Source organism: Sardina pilchardus, chromosome 19 (genome assembly GCF_963854185.1).
Source record: "Sardina pilchardus chromosome 19, fSarPil1.1, whole genome shotgun sequence".
NCBI lineage: Eukaryota > Metazoa > Chordata > Actinopteri > Clupeiformes > Clupeidae > Sardina > Sardina pilchardus.
Window position 1 is genome coordinate 14695300 of NC_085012.1, and position 15181 is coordinate 14710480.

At 42.9% G+C, this 15181-nt stretch overlaps 1 protein-coding gene across 3 annotated transcripts in view; it reads right to left on the bottom strand.

Moving 5' to 3' along the window:
* LOC134066422 (alpha-2-macroglobulin-like) overlaps nucleotides 1-15181 on the bottom strand; it is a 51104-nt gene that overhangs the window by 17026 nt on the left and 18897 nt on the right. The window contains exons 24-36 of one of the 3 annotated variants that reach the window (XR_009936426.1): nucleotides 12813-12888; nucleotides 12521-12677; nucleotides 12317-12391; nucleotides 10982-11050; nucleotides 10381-10540; nucleotides 10100-10290; nucleotides 9775-9990; nucleotides 9546-9679; nucleotides 9253-9343; nucleotides 8074-8142; nucleotides 7874-7979; nucleotides 7660-7776; nucleotides 7423-7559 (exon numbers count right to left, since the gene is read on the bottom strand). The exons of 1 other annotated variant lie outside the window; for it this stretch is intronic. Coding sequence is in view for 1 of the 2 variants with exons in the window: in XM_062521765.1 (XP_062377749.1) it covers nucleotides 7736-7776; nucleotides 7874-7979; nucleotides 8074-8142; nucleotides 9253-9343; nucleotides 9546-9679; nucleotides 9775-9990; nucleotides 10100-10290; nucleotides 10381-10540; nucleotides 10982-11050; nucleotides 12317-12391; nucleotides 12521-12677; nucleotides 12813-12888 (1385 nt within the window). In the remaining variant the exon portion in view is untranslated. Of the gene's footprint in view, nucleotides 1-7422; nucleotides 7777-7873; nucleotides 7980-8073; nucleotides 8143-9252; nucleotides 9344-9545; nucleotides 9680-9774; nucleotides 9991-10099; nucleotides 10291-10380; nucleotides 10541-10981; nucleotides 11051-12316; nucleotides 12392-12520; nucleotides 12678-12812; nucleotides 12889-15181 lie in introns of those variants that run through there. One more of the 3 variants, XM_062521765.1, reaches the window with a different exon arrangement.

Sequence of the window (15181 nt, forward strand, 5' to 3'; positions counted from 1 at the left end):
TGGGCCCTGAGGAGCCTCTGGGTTTAACACGTGGGAGAGCTGCACTATTTTGCCCTGTGATGTCACATCAAGCCACTGGGCAATGGTGTTGCCTCGGCTGTCCTGTGAAAAGTGAGAGAGAGAAAACAATTGATGGCCTTTGTGTGAGACTATGTTAAGAATTGAAGATTTGAAAGTGAGAGTGAGAAAATCCATCAACAGGATTTTGTTCTTACCTCCAGGAATATGCGGTTGTACTGTAAAAACAAGAGCATACATGAGTGAGTTGATACTTTTTTCCAAACATCATATCATATACAGTGTTGTCATACAAATCACTTTTACTTTTATTTTGTAAGAGACATGGATGTGTTTCTCCTGCTTATAATAATAAGGTTTACATTTATGTATGTTTTTATTTTTCAAATGTTATGTTTCTGTGCCACCCTTCTCAGTGCCCCAACCTCAAACTATTAATTTATGGTAAATAAAACTTATATAGTGTAGGGTGTATTTAAAATCATATCTCTGGTTGAGTTAATTGGACTGATATGCTCACTTGCCCAGGTATAAAGTACATAGGTGAAATAGGTCAACACTCAAGGCTAAAAACGTGGCAGATATTCACGCTGAACACAAATAAAATGTGTTTGCCATGAGTGCTAATCTTACAGTATCAGCACATTGATCAGTAGCCTACCAGTACAAGGCTGCTTGCATCTAGATAGATAGATAGATAGATAGATCCTTTTATTAATCCTTTAACAGGAAATTACAGTGTCACAGCAGCTTCAAGACAGACATAATGTAACGGGTGCTAGCTGGTTAGCTATGCTGTGGAACGTTAGTAAACCTCACTCCCCGACGCTTCAAGAGCGCTGCTGGCATGAAAGCTAGTAGCCTGGGCTTTTAGCTGGATTGTTAGCGCGCTCGACTCCCGATCCGAGGTGCTGCTGTCTCGCGGGTTCGAGTCCGGGCGTGTGCAGGGCTGGACCGCGGTGGTTCCACACAACGCAGGTTACAATAACACCACACATTCATACACATATATCCAGACCTAATAAGTTAATAATAAGTTAAAAATACTTAAAAACTATACATGACTAAGTAAAATGATTTTTGTGCATGATAGAGTCTTATGGCAGCTGGGATGAAAGATTTCCTGTATCTCTCAGACTTGCAAAATCAGTCTTTGACTGAAGGTGCTATTGTTTACCACCTTCAGAGAGTGGAGTGGGTGAGCAGGGTTGGCCAGTATTGAGCCCAGTCTATTCAATGTTCTGGTCCCTGCCATCTGCTGGACCATATCCATCTCAGCCCCTACCACTGAGCTAGCCTTTCTGATGAGTTTATCCAATCTGTTCCTGTCTGCAGTGCGGGCTCCCTCTCCCCAACAGGCCACAGCAAAGAACAGGGCACTGGCCACCACTGTGTGGTAGACATTGCAGAGCAGGGGTTGGCAGATGTTAAAAGATCTCAGCCTCCTTAGGAAGTAGAGTCTGCTTTGTCCCTTACGATACACCACCATCTACTGTAGGACCCACAATTTCCCTGTAGTTAAAAGCTATAACTTAGTCATAACACATGCACCCTATACGCATATGGATACATGCTACAGCTGTTAAACCCACAACAAACGTGTCTAATATAACACATAACCTAGTCAAGATGTAGGGTTTTATAATACTTTGAGGTCCAAAATCATTTCCAGTTTCAACATCATGTTAATGTGCCACTTCTGTTTGCTCTTGTTTCTCAACACTCACAGCTGACCAATCCTTTCCCTGCACTTCTGTGTAACCTAGCAAGGTTTGTTTGACCTCATGGTAGTTTAGAAATGCCTCTCACCTTTCCACTGAGTGGAATGAAGTCGGTGTCTATGGTGACCACTCTGAAATGCACTGTGGGCAAGAAAAGTGTGAGAATCTTCTTTTGCATAGAATACAGTACACATGCTCATATGTATACCTCTATGCATTGTGAGTCGGTGTGGACATACCTGTTTGGCCTGGGCTGTAAATGGGTTTATCTGTCTGGATGAAGGCTACAGGACGAGGTTTTGGCTTGAACTTCAACCGACTTTCTAAGGTCCAGTGAGATGTTTGACCTTTGACCTCTACTATGATTTTCTGCACAGAGTCTTCTTTCACCAAAGGGGCCTATTTAAAGAGCAGAGTAAACACTAGATTCACTGGGTGATAAACACCAGGTACAGTGAACCTTACACGGGGGGGGGGGGGGGGGGGGGGGGGCACAGTGTAAACTGATCTCCTGTCATGACCGAGACAGCCAGCTTACAAACACACACACACACACACACACACACACACACACACACACACACACACACACACACACACATGCATGTTGTCAGTCAACTAGGGAGGCCAAGGGGAGCAGTGTGACACAATAAGGCCTACTTGTAATTGTACTGGTGCGGCACAAACCTTATTACAAAGCATTTCTTATCCACGCCACTCATTCAACAGCCACTTGTAGAGAGTTTCATATGGTTACAGTAGGCGAGCTACTGACCTGGAACTGGTAGCAGCGGTGAAAGTCCTTGTCTGATGCTTCCTGGTGCAGCAGCTTCTTCTCGTCTCCATTGGCCAGATACATGGACATGAGCAGAGTCTCGTTTGGACTCAGGAGGCTGGCACAGAGTTTGGCTTCGGACTCTGACCTCATCTGGGCAGGAAAGGTCACCAGGAAAGACCTGCAGAGATGAGAAACACTTTCTTTAGTGTCTCCCCATTTAAAGGTGGGGTAGGAGATCTTTTTCTGGAGCATTTTTTAACATATTGCTTGAAATACTCTTCACACCCCCATTGCAACCAATTAATCAAAAGTTTTGACACAAAAATGAAAAGTTTTAGTGGCCTCTAGAACAAACAATCCAGGAAAAACACTATCCAATCATACTGAACGGACTGTTAACGATGACTGGATTCTGATGCAATCTGCTCCTCCCTCCCGCTCGTGAACAAGCATACATACAGACGGCACCTCGTCATAATCGTGGTTACCGCCCCCAGTTACCGTGGTTACCATGGCTGAAACACCCCCCCAGGGGGAAAACATTTGTGTTCTGCTAGCAAGGTAGCCCATTGACTTTCATGTGTGATGTTAGCATGTTTTCCCCCACAGAGGGGGCGGCAACCTTCTAACAGTCTGTATCTATTGCACGTTCTTGTACTCTGGTGGCTTCGGGGGGAAGTCTGAAGAAAGGGGTTGGGACTTTAGGCCTGTGTATTTTCAAAATGCAGCTTTGCTGGAATCGTTTTCCAGGATCTCCTATCCTACCTTTAATCGGAAGAACCGACATAACTGAAAGCAGAGACACATGAGGAGACACTGCACTGGAAAAATCGCCCACTGAAATGCATGGGGTAACTTCGTAATGCGAAGATGGCGGGTGTTTACACCGGTTAGCACATGTCCCGCCTCTTCCAGTGCCGTTGCTCCAATCATTTTGCCGATCCTTGGCGGTCACGCATGCGCAGTCCAAGATTACCAGTAAGAAAAAGGCTTTTTAAGCGTTAATTTGATACAAAACCACCAAGCCTTATCAGCGATTTTAGTCTGATTTTCATCGTGATTTCAAACATGTGATTTTTGTGTCCCTTACACCTCTGAACATGGACATGCAGCTCTCTCCCCATTCATTTAGATAGGGCCTGGTCTTGTTACGGTCAAACTCGCTGCCCGACCCGATGGCCAATATGGCTGCCGAGTGACGTGACTTGCTTTAAAAAGACTTGAAAGTCTAATATCTTGGCAGTCTATTTGACTCAGCTTTCACTTTCACTCGCCTTATCAATGCAATCCCAAAAGCAGCCTTCTACAGTATATTCTTATATAGCCTGAGTTTATGCTTATCTATTTACAACGCACATTTTAAAAAATGATCTCAATTGAGTTGCCTCTCTGAATTAAATAGGTAGTGAAAATATTCAGAACCATGAAAAGCATTTACTGTCACAGTCTTTAACACCATCTCAGATCTCACTTCATGTTACTCTCAGTCCTACAGTAAATCAGAGCTCAAAAGAAGCATAGATGGCTTGCCAAGCTGCCGACTCGTGACTAAGATCATTTAGATTTTCTAATAGTGGCAAGGAAGCGATTGCATCATAAACAACAGTTGTTTACAAAAATAATAATAATAATAATAATAATAAAAACGTGACACCGTATAACCTGATTTATATGCTTTCCCTCGCAGTCAGATACAATCACCAGCTCCTAGTCAGCACTTACGCAAGCAACTCTTAACCCTCTCAATATGTTCTGATTAGTTCAGTCTCTCTCTGTGTCATCTCCAACAGCAGGAGTGATGAGAGCAGTGTGGAGAGGGCTGTACTCACGGCTCTGGTGTTGCTGTGGAGGAGCAGAGAGTGTAGAGGCAGCTCAGCAGCCCTCCAGCAATCAGGATCCTGGTGAGGGCCATTCTACTGAGCCTGTCTGCAGGGGAGAGTCACACACCAGTGCTGCTCCTCTGCACTCAATAGTCTTATATTTCAACTGCCTGATGGAATCAACACCCCCCACCCACACACTGACCCACATTTAGCACACACACACACACACACACACACACACACACCCCAATGACTAACTTGCAGCTATACTGATGGCCTGTTTTTGGGAATCATCATGTCAATATGACCTGTGGCCTTTACCGGAAAGTGTCAATAAACAGAACAGATAACATATCTGGACAATATTTAAGCAATGAGAAATCTCTGGTATTTTATTGCATTTGATTTCTTGTAATTGTGCTGATTATTTTGCACTATTACACTATTTTGTCCAGAGCCCAGAAGGTGTCACAGCAAGATATCTCTTTTTTTTTTTAAAAGTATATTTTTTTGGCCATTTTATGCCTTTATTGACAGTGACAGTGGAGAAAGACAGGAAGTGAATGGGAGAGAGAGCGGGGGTGGGATCCGGAAAGGACCACGGGGCGGGAATCGGACCCGGGTCGCCGGCGTGTGGTGCAGGTGCCCCAGCCAGTTGCGCTACGGCTGGGGCCACAGCAAGATATCTCTGTATATCAAAAGGATGTGCGGTCATTTTACTAAATTGTAGTCTCATTTTACTAGATTTCACTCAACTTAATAAAATGTGCGCACGATTTTGTACCGGTAAATTGCACGCACGATATACTACATTGAGAGCACAATCTAGTAAAATTAGACCAGCACATGCATGCACCTGAACAGAGGTGGAGAGAACAGGAGGGAAACAGGGACAAACAGCACTGGGAACATACAGTAACACAACACAGGGAACACATACAGCCGTAGGCCGTGTTCAAAAGTCAAGGGCGCACGCTGGATAGTACCTTCTTTCCAGTAGCGTCTCAGTTAGCTTGCTCCTCAGTATGAGTCCTTACCTACATTTGGACAGCACAAACTAGCTGGCATCACCTGACTCGGGGAGGGGGGTGTGTTGACGATTTGCATGACGTGTGGAGTTTGACCTGCGCTGCGCAATGGATTATGGGATATCTGAGAACAAAAAAGATGCATCGATGCATGCTTGGAAATCACGCCAAACGAAGTACCCATCTAGTGAGAGTGCTTGACTTTCGGACAGTCTATTCTGACGTAACTTCCAGAAAATGGACGCTGCCCAGCGTGTGTGCTTATGTTTCAGACACAGCCGATCTGTGTGAACTATAGTAGCCTATGAGTTGACTGATTTCCTGTTTGAACCCTTGGGACGATTGGGAGAACGATTGGGACAGGAAGTGATTTACCACTTATAAAACACAAAGTGCACTATGTTTTCACAAAAACATGGGCACTTTTCCGCTTGAATATTCCGCGTCAATATTTTTCAATTCGCCTCTGCAATTACACAAGGCTAACCTGAAAAGGGGCATCAAAAAGGCCAAGCACAACCACAAGCTTCGTTTCAAGAACAACTCTGACCCCTGACACGAGTGGCAAAGAATCCAGGCCATCACAGATTATAAAACTATTGACTCCATCCCCACTGTCACCGACATCTCCTTGAATGATGAGCTGAACCACTTCTATTGCCGCTTTGATAAGAGCAAGGAGGTGGCCATCAAGTAAGGCAGTTGGTCCTAATGGTATCCCCGGATGCGTAGGCTACTCAGGGCCTGAAAAAACGCTCTCTGCTCACCTAAAATTTCATCCCGCTCCGGGGAAATCGTTCCACGCTCGCTGAAATTTAAAAGAGGGAGCACTATCTGACGTTTTTTTTTTTACCGAAGTAGGCCTACGCCTGTAAGACACTGCCCGCCGTCATGTCATCCGGAGAAATCTTCCTTGGGCTACTGCTATTCAAAAATGTTTAAGGTTCCCATTGACTCCCATTGACTCCGATTGACCGTTTCTAATGAAAACTATATTTCGCAAGCTCCGCTCCGCGCTCCGCTCCGCGCTCAGCTCCGCTCACATGCCCTGCTGTGCAGTGCCGCTGACTGAGGTTTGGACTGACATTTAATCTGTCACTAGCCCAGGCAGCTGTCCCCACATGCCGTAAAACCAACCCCATTGTGCTGGTGTCAAAACACTCCACTTCAACAAGCTTTCATGACTTCCGTCCAGTTCCACTCACCCCCATCATCATGCTTCAAGAGGCCGGTCCTGGCCCACCTCAAGACCTGCTTACCACCCTCACTGGACCCCTTCCAATTTGCCTACCATCCGAACAGGAGCACTGAGGATACGATTTCTACAGCACTTCAGTCTGCCCTGTCCCACTTTGACAATAGCAACACCTACAGTACTGTATGTGAGAATACTGTTCATTGACTTCAGTTCAGCATTCAACATCATCACCCCCTCCAAACTGATCACCAAACTCAGTGAACTGGGCATCAATACCTCCCTTTGTAACTTGATTCTGGACTGCCTAACCAACAGACTTAAAGGTGGGGTAGGAGATGATTGGAGCATGCTCTCTGGAGCATTTGTTTACATATTGCTTGAAATACTCTTCACACCCCCATTGCAACCAATTAATTAAGTTTTGACACAAAAATGAAAAGTTTTAGTAGTCTCTAGAACGAACAATCCAGGAAAAACACAATCCAATCATACTGAACAGACTGTTAACGATGACTGGATTCTGATGCATCTATCAAACTGCAATCTGCTCCTCCCTCCTGCTCGTGAACAAGCATTGCACGTTCCTGTACTCTGGAGGCGTGACTTCGGGGGAAGTGTGAAGAAAGGGGTTGGGACTTTTGACTTTATTTTCAAAATGCAGCTTTGCTGGAATTGTTTTCCAGGATCTTCTACCCTACCTTTAAGTCTGTCAGGTTAGATAACCACACCTGAGCCCTCTCCTTTACTCTCTCTTCACCTATGACTGTGTCATCCGTCTGAAAACAGTCGTTCAACCCACAATTTGATATGGATTTCCCCTTTACACCAGCAAGTAAAACAAATTGTGTCACTGTGCAAAAATGTATGGACTTTTTTATTTATTTATTGTCATCATACACATACTCATAACATTGAAATTCATCATAATTTCTTTAATGGATTGACATTTGCGCTTGGATCTCAACAGAAAAAACATAGCCAAGTTCACGCACGCACACACACACACACACACACACACACACACACACACACACACACACACACACACACACACACACACACACACACACACACACACACACACACACACACACACACACACACACACACACACACACACACACACACACACACACACACACACACACTCAATATATCTGGACACCTTCTTATGCACATGGGGAGTGGTACTCTGCCTCAGCCTGCTCACCTGATTTAGAGAGATTTCATGATCAGTCTGCCGCAAACAACACTGTATCTTCCATATGTGTTTTCAAATGTAATACTGGTTTATAAGAGAGTCTTACTGGTTTGGTAGTAGTCATACACTTTGACCACTGCTGGCTTCAAATTGTTCACTGGGAGATCCTGTCGAATTGTCAGTTTGTACAGGGTAGGGAAACCCTTTGGAACCTTTTGAAACAAAAGATAATCAGATCGACAATGTTTGCCATTTTGAGTAAACCTGTGAGGAAAGTCTAAATTATGTACAGATATGTTTTCTTACCTCTGACAAATATGCCAGGATGTGGTCATCTTTGTTATCGACTCTGTCCACAAATATGCTGCCCTTTAGCTAGAAAGATAAATGAGCCATAAGCACCATTACAGGAAGTTATTTAATAGCTCATACTATGGTCACAAAAGTAATTGTTCCTCCGAGCTACTGTGATTAACTATCTGGTGCATTAACGGGAGAGGACTAAATGTAGCGAGAGAGAGTTCACTGGACCAACAATTATGTTAAAACTTCAGATATTTATTTTAATGCATTAAACATACTAGACTCTGACGAAAACATGGTAGTACGTTGAAAAGTTAGTCCCTTATGTTGGCTGGATTGCCACATTAAAAAAAAATCTGAAGATTCAACATCAGTGTTGCTCTGGATCAGTATTCCTCTCTCTTGATCAAATGATCACACAGGCGACACTGGAGGAAGAACATTCCAGTAACTGTATGGCTATTAGTAGCTGGTAGACAAGTTACTTCTCCACAAATGCCTTAACATTGTTTACTGGTTATTAAAGTTATTGTGCTGTCAATAGCTTGTACAACATCCGACAGCGAAATCTAAGACAACGAAATTCGTAGCAGGGTATGCTATTGAGAAAAACTGATATTTCCCCTCCTTTGTTCCCCTCAAGCAAACAGGCGGTCAAACAGAGATATCAAACAGACGAGGGAACAACATGTCACAATGCAAAAACGCCGTTTGGTAGGAGCAGGCTTCACTCAGTCTCTTGGTTTGCTTTTGAGAGTGCTAGACCAAACTTATATGTTTACTAAGAAAAGGAAAAAAGGTCGCACTTTGCATTCAAACGTGTTTTTTTATTGCACAGACGCGTTTCGGCTTAGCGCCTTCCTCAGTGTGCTCAAAAAGAAGTTTTCAGAAACAATCGTTTTCAGTGATAAAACCTCAAACCGCATGGAAATAATATGGAATAAAGGAATAGACCTCCTAAATAGAGTGAATTAAGTATAAATAAATTAAAGCAGTATCCTGCAAAACCATGGGAATGTGTTGCTTTTCAGTCGCGGTAAAAACACATCCATAACTTCCCAGCCCAAGTTACAAGAACAAGAGTTTGTAGATTTAAACGTCAGCTGTAAAACATCAACTCTGGTTGAAAATGAATATGCCTTTGTCGCTAGTCTGACCAGGGGGTTAGGATGGATGACTTACATTTTCAATAGAGGCAGAGTCCGGCGTGAAACCAGATAACATCTTCACATCTATTATAGCCATATTGGTGCTCTCCTGTGGTCCATCATACCTGTGCAAGAAAGGATACATATATGTGTCTCTAAATCCATCTTAAAAAGAACAGGTAGTATTACATGAAAAAGACATCAGTGAAATAGAAAACTACCCTGGTTAGAAAATAGTTAACCATTTTTACCTTTCACCTTTATTCTACCTTAATATTGGTTCCTGTATATACTTGAAGTGAGTAAAGGGTACATAAGGATACTTACTGGACTGTGATGTCTAAGCTGAATGCCTGTCCATTAGCCTTGTTGCACTCTCCCTCAGTTAGAGGCTTGATTTGAGTCTTAATGCTCAAGGTTGAGTGCTCAGTGGGGGTGGGGATGTTGTAGAAAAGAGCCACCTGTCACAGAAGAGAGTAATAATATAAATACTACTACCAGAATATCAACCATCAGTTGTTTAAAAACGCTGTAAAATATGATCTTTCACACTGACCCCAACAGAAGCACACATGGAGCCCTTCACTTCTACGCTGTACTTCCCAGGAATGTCCTGCAGTGCTGACTCCTGGTACAGTAGTGTGTTGTGCTGGTTCACATCAAACTGGTGTTTGTCGCCACCTGCTGACTGCACTGTCACTGTGCTGGAGCCATGTGGGCTGAAGACCTTGGTGGCGTACAGAGCCAGAGCCTGCAGTGCCACCACTGTGTCCTGAGAGAATAGAAACCCAACCCTCAGTGTGGGCAAATACTGAAGCTGGAAGAAAGACCACACACTAACACAAAAGATTACATTTAAAAACTAAATGTTTGTGGAGCACCTGTGTGGAGGAGAAGCCTCCATATGGATTTTGCTGCTTCACCAGCCAGCTGACAATCCTGGAAGCATAGCCTAAGTCGGCAGCAGTCACTGTGGGTTTGGTGAGAACAGCTAAGAGCACATAAGAACTCGTCTCCACAGCCAGGGAATCAGCTCGCTCTGATGAGGACTGAGACCAGTGCAGTAGATTCCCTGAGAAGACATGAGCCACATGAGATAAAGGAAGCAGGTTCAAGTGTTGGTCAACATGTGAGTTCAGGCGCAGTGTTATGTCTATCCTACCATCAGAGGTTGCTACACTGTCCAAGCGTTTCAGAAGTTCAGCTCGGATTGCCTCTTCTCCAGCAAGGCTGAAGGTGTAGGCCAGTAGAGCAGTGGTGTAGGTGTTGGTGGTGTCAGTTTTGGTGGTGTTATCAATGCGCGGTTTTAGAAATAAATGGATCTATATATATTAAAAGCAAAAGGTCAGCTAATACTGTAGTTAAAAGAATGTAAAGTACATAAAGCAATAAGTAAATGAATGTACCAGGTTTTCGTATAAAATGGAATTAAAAACATTGTCGATATAGCCCTAATTGTTTATTTATCACGGATGTAAAGACCTTTAGTTTTAGTTACAGTTAATGGAGTCATCACTATTTCTCTTTCACGATGCCATAGCACAAAAGTCTGCAATAGAGCCTGTGTGCATTGGCTTAAAATATAGCCATTATAAGGATAGGCAGAAATACTCAGCGTCCTTAGTAATGCCTCAGAAAAAGACATTCTAAGAAGCCAGCCCAACATAACCTCAGCCTGCAAATAGAGCTTAAATAGATCCTGAAACTAAGCCTGTGAGTAGGCTAGACCTTTTTCTAGTAACCAGCACAAGTTATTTCCTTACCAAAGAGCTGATATCTCCTGGAAGTGGTTCCCCTCTGTGGTAGGACTTCAAGAATGCCATGGTCCTTTCCTGGAACAAAATATTGGGTTGTCTCATACAAGTTTATATTAAAAGGAAAAATATAATAGTACATTTAATTCACATACTAGTATAACATATTGGTTCCTAAACTTTTCTTGAAGCATTGTGTCTACATTTGAAAAGCTGGATTTTCAACATTTGGTGCTCAGTTCAACAACAACAAAAAAGAGACATCCATCAGCTGTTGCTATCGGACATTGGCCGGGTTTCCCAAAATCGTTAAGAAGCTCTTAAGTGCTAAGAACTTCTTAGGAGCGTTGTAAGAATGTTCTAAGAACGCTCCTAAGAAGTTCTCAGGACTTAAGAGCTTCTTAACGATTTTGGGAAACCCGGCCATTATATCCACACACTAACACACTTACACAATTTCAGTTTCATTCAATCAATGCCCGCACCCTGTCTAAAGGCTGGCTTACATTGTACGATTTTGGTCTGTCTTAACAGTCGGCGACTAAATTTCCAAAATCGGGCGGAAATCATGGGAGTTGTATTGGAATCGCGGCGCGCTCCCGTCAACTAAGTCGTTTAGTGTAAGGTGCCAATTGTAGCGGTTTTAAGTCCGTCAGAGTCAGTCTTTTTCTAGTTTTGTCGTTATGACAATATCAAACATGTTTGATATTATCGGAAGTCTTTTTAGTCGTGGCTCATGCAAATAATGAGCATTAAAAAACAATAGTGACCTCGCTCCAACACCAAACAGGAAGGGGCCAAATAGGCGACAGCTGTAGCCTATATGATTATTTGTTATTTCATTACTTATAAATTATTAATCTAATTATTCTACGTGACAGAACAGCTCTATAGCTGTTACTGTTAGGGATGTCACATATGAAACAATGCTGCAGAAACGCAGCATTTAATATGAGTAGGCTATTGTATGAGTTCCTGTTGATATGTAGGCTAGTGCACGATGGATATAATTTGAAGGAATCTAGTAGCAGTCTTGTAAATAGTGACCCACAGTCTTTGCAAAATCCTAATCTGAGACTGGCCTGTGACTAGAAACTCGATGAATTGTCTTTAGATGTGAGAGGGTCTGAGATTTCAAAAATCTTTCCCAAATCTTTGCAAAGTCTGTCAATGTAAGGTAGGCTTTAGTTGAAGGTTGTATTTCCTTTTGAATATTTCTATATTTTCTTTGAGTGGGCACCCCACACTTTAAAAACGTCTTGTATAACACCATAGTCTGGATGAGACCTCTGATAAGTTTGAGCTGGTTTGGTTTCAATTCAACAGAATAATACATTTCCTCACCGTTACAGTCATATTCAGCTCCAGCAATGTGGCAGCGATGTAAGCAGTTATCGTCACACGATCATTTACACCTCCCTGCAAAATAAAATCAAACTCAATAAAAACAGAGAAACAGGAAACCCATATACATTAAAAAAAAAAATACTAAGTAAGTAGCCTACTGTTTAACTACGTCATTAATAAATGTATCATCATTATAAGAACCTTCATTTTGTTGTTGAAGAGGTTTCCTTGCATACGGTAAGCACCACTGAAACCAAGTTGTGCTTCCAGCCAGCTCTTGGCACTGTTAATAACGTCATGGTCAATGTAGATGAAGGACTTTGCTTTACCAAACGACCTCAACACAAATGCAGTCAGCCTGGAGGAAGAGTAGAAAACAAATGCTGTCAAGTCTTTCCAGATTATTACACAACATGTTACACTACTAAAAAGATTATAGTTTTAACTGTATCATTGTAGATGGTTTGTTTCTGATGGGTTGGGTTCAACTCACCAGGTGTTTCTTTCTCCTCCACCAAATGTGCTGTAGGCTCCGTCACCGTGCTTGTAGTTAAGCTGCCTCTGGTATCCTGTTGGTCACATTTGGAGATGAATATCAATATGTCAAATGAAAGTCAGCTCTTCATCTACATTCAACTTTTAAACAATCTACTCTGTCTCAGGCTTTAAGCATACACTCTGGCTCTCTTAAGACTAGCCAGTTAAATTGATTACACCTGTATCGGCTACTCTCAGTAGAGAGCTGTATCAGCTCTCTGTGGCCGCGTTTACATGATGTTTTTTAATTCCGAATTAGTTATCTATAGAAATTTTTGCATTTTCATGCACTGGTAATTCCTTGGAATTGCATTTCTAGTTATCTCTGTTACTGGTAACTGGTCACTAAAAGCTAGTGTGTCAGAGGTTGTATTTGTCTGGGATACAGAAGGGTTCGGGTTTTTGGACTTTTAGTTTGTAGTGTGTCTTCCGTCCTGTTTGCTTTGTTTACTTCCTGTGTCCTGTTCCATGTGCTCCATGTGCTTCCATGTGCTCAATGAGAAAGTTATCCACGCCTTTATAACAACACGGCTGGATTATTGCAACTCCCTTTACCTCGGTCTCCCCCAATCCTCACTCAGACGTCTGCAGTTGGTCCAAAATTCAGCTGCACGCCTCCTGACTGGCACCAGGAGACGTGAGCACATCATGCCAATTCTAGCCTCCCTACACTGGCTCCCAGTTCTTTTTAGGGTCCAGTTTAAAGTTTTATTATTTGTTTTTAAGGCACTAAATGGGCTGGCCCCAGCATACATCACCAACCTTGTCCAGCTCCACTCTACCCAAAGGTCCCTTCGATCCACCAACAAAGGGCTCTTACATGTGCCGCGCTCACGGCTCAAACAGCGGGGTGACAGAGCCTTTGCTGTTGCTGCCCCACGTCTGTGGAACCAGCTCCCCCTGGATATTAGATCCGCCCCCTCCATCTCTGCCTTCAAATCCAGGCTAAAAACCCACCTGTACTCCCTGGCCTTTCCTGTTCCCTAATCCTGTACTTTCTGTTTCTTCTCCATATGTTCTGTGCTGTGTGCCCTGTCCTGTCTTGAATGTTATTATTTCATATATGTTTTAGCAAATGTTCTTTGTATTACTTTGTATTATTTTGTGTCCTTTTTAGTCTTTCACTGTACAGCACTTTGGTCAGCTTATGCTGTGTGTAAATGTGCTTTATAAATAAATTTTACTTTACTTACTTTACTTTACAAAGATGGCAGCTTTGGATCCTATTTGTAGGCGAACCAAAGATCATTAAAGGGTCACTGCACCCTAAAATAGGTTTTTTGAGCTGTTGATTGATTGAAAATACTCATAAGTGGTGAACTGTACTATTACCAGGGTTAATATTGACAAAAATCGTGTTTCTCGACAAACGTAACATTTCGTCTGATTTTGCATTGGAGATATTGCTCTCTCGCGCATACTACTGTTTGAAAACATGGCATGGCATGTTGGTCCAAAATACTATTGGAATGATGACGTTGTCCTGCACTTCTAGTCCGACACTACGTCACCGGGTCGTTACAAATTAGGACTGAAACGCCCCAACACCTGCTGCCCTGATTAGCCTACCTGTGATAAGCCATGTCTGCAGCACTCATTCCCAGATTGACACGAAATCACCATGGTTGATTGGTTGCAGCAGTGCTACACTCTCTCTCCAAATTTCAGAACGTCTCGCCCATTTTGAAAGCCGTTTTCAGAAATGTGAAGTGGGTGGAGTATGGGGTGAAGTGACTCTTTAAGGGTTGGAGCAAGATACTTCATGAGAAGCCACTTCCTGGAACCCGAATCGCAAGAGGGGGGGTCAAAATCCCCTTTATGCAGAGCAGAGGCAGCAACTGTTCCATTGAAGTCTATGGACATAGATCAGAATTTCAACTATATGCTAAAATCTCCATTCTCTAGAGTTAGGATTGTGAATTTGGGGCACGGTTTCATGACCCTCAACCCCTTCTGACCACTTCAGGTACATTTTTTGAATTTTTGAGCATTCCCGTCTGGAGAAAATTGACTTTATATCAGGTGTGCCCCTTGTTTATTCTGCTTATGTTGGCCGGTTGCTATGTACGCTCTACCTTGACAACACATTAGCCAGCCAGCTGAAACAAATCCTGATTTGTGCTAACGACGATCAGATGGCGCTGGGGTAACTAATGAGAGCAGCGACATATTTCCATTATTCCACTGATGTTTTTATTCAATTCCTTGAAAGTGTACATGCTTTGTGTGTGTTACTTCCATATTAGAACTAATAAATGTAGAGGGCTTGAAAGAGCAGCAAGATTATTTTGGAACATCATCAAGCATTGATAATCGAGTGCTTGA